This window comes from Penaeus monodon, chromosome 30 (assembly GCF_015228065.2).
Source record: "Penaeus monodon isolate SGIC_2016 chromosome 30, NSTDA_Pmon_1, whole genome shotgun sequence".
Lineage (NCBI taxonomy): Eukaryota > Metazoa > Arthropoda > Malacostraca > Decapoda > Penaeidae > Penaeus > Penaeus monodon.
In genome coordinates, this window is record NC_051415.1 from 3,440,826 (window position 1) to 3,441,930 (window position 1,105).

The 1,105-nt window shown below is 41.1% G+C and overlaps 1 protein-coding gene across 1 annotated transcript in view; it reads right to left on the reverse strand.

Annotated features, from left to right (window-relative positions):
* LOC119592459 (serine/arginine repetitive matrix protein 2-like) overlaps positions 1 to 1,105 on the reverse strand; it is a gene marked incomplete in the record, with an annotated part of 34,461 nt that overhangs the window by 24,055 nt on the left and 9,301 nt on the right. Inside the window, 1 exon segment of the mRNA XM_037941282.1 lies at positions 777 to 1,105. Coding sequence (XP_037797210.1) covers positions 777 to 1,105 — 329 coding nt within the window.

Genomic DNA, 1,105 nt, shown 5'->3' on the forward strand with positions numbered 1-1,105 from the left:
GTATTGCTGCTGTTCAGTCTTAATCTAAAACCTAAAATCCAATCTTTATATCCTTCATTTTGGTCCTAATCATTAAATTGCAAAATCAATGAAGGCTCAAATTAAGGAAAATACACTGACAAGAAGGAGGGGCATAAGCAACTTAAAAATAACCTATGCTCTTTTTTTTTTATCTATATCTTGCCAAAACTTTTCCTTAGGAATTATGCCTTCTGAAGACCTAGTGTGACAAAGATTGCTTTTATTTTCAGATCTTAAAATGTGTTGGGATTTATTATCTATCTTTTTTTTTCAGTTTCTCTCCTTGAAACAAATTGAAAGGATTGTACATAAGAGGATATTCCTTGCATATATCTGTATCTAGATCATCAGGTACAGCCATATACAAGTCTCTTTGGCTGAATTTCCCAGTGAAAGTAAGATCAACTATAATGAATAGCAACAGTATTTCCCTTCAGTTTGATAATAATGTTTGCAATCATCAGTTGCCACTTCAAGACCACTGTTTAAAACATGGATATCCTGTTTAAGTCATGTGAGAATAGATCTTAGAATTGTGTGTGCCTATCTGTGCACTTCAACTAGGATTTAGAGTAAGCTTCTGAAAGAATTTTCCAGTGATAATAGTTTCGGGTAAAGGTGAGATCTCATTAGCATCTGCGAAAGAGCATCGGACATGCAATGATTTCCACACTTGCTGAAGTGCACATTAGAAGACATGCATATCTGTCTTGCAAGACTCTTTAGTATTTAAAAGCACATACAAATCTACTAACTTTTGACTTCATCAGAAAGCCCTAGAACCCTCTCTATGTCTGCTGTGAGCTTGGCCTTCTCCGACGCCAAGGCTGCCACCTGCTGTCCAAGGCGGGCGTTCTCTTCCTCCATCTGGGTGAGCGCGTGCCTTAAACTGTGCGTGGGTGACTCCTGACCATCACCGCCGTCTCTATAGCCGTGCATGCCCTCCCTGCTGTCCCGACCACTGCCACGAAGGTTGGACCAGTGGGCCACATTCATGCTCTTCCCGTCAGGTGGTGTAGGAGGCTGCAAGTGCAGTTGTGCGTGTGTGTGCTGAGGAGAGCTTTGCTGGGGAACCTTTTGGTAC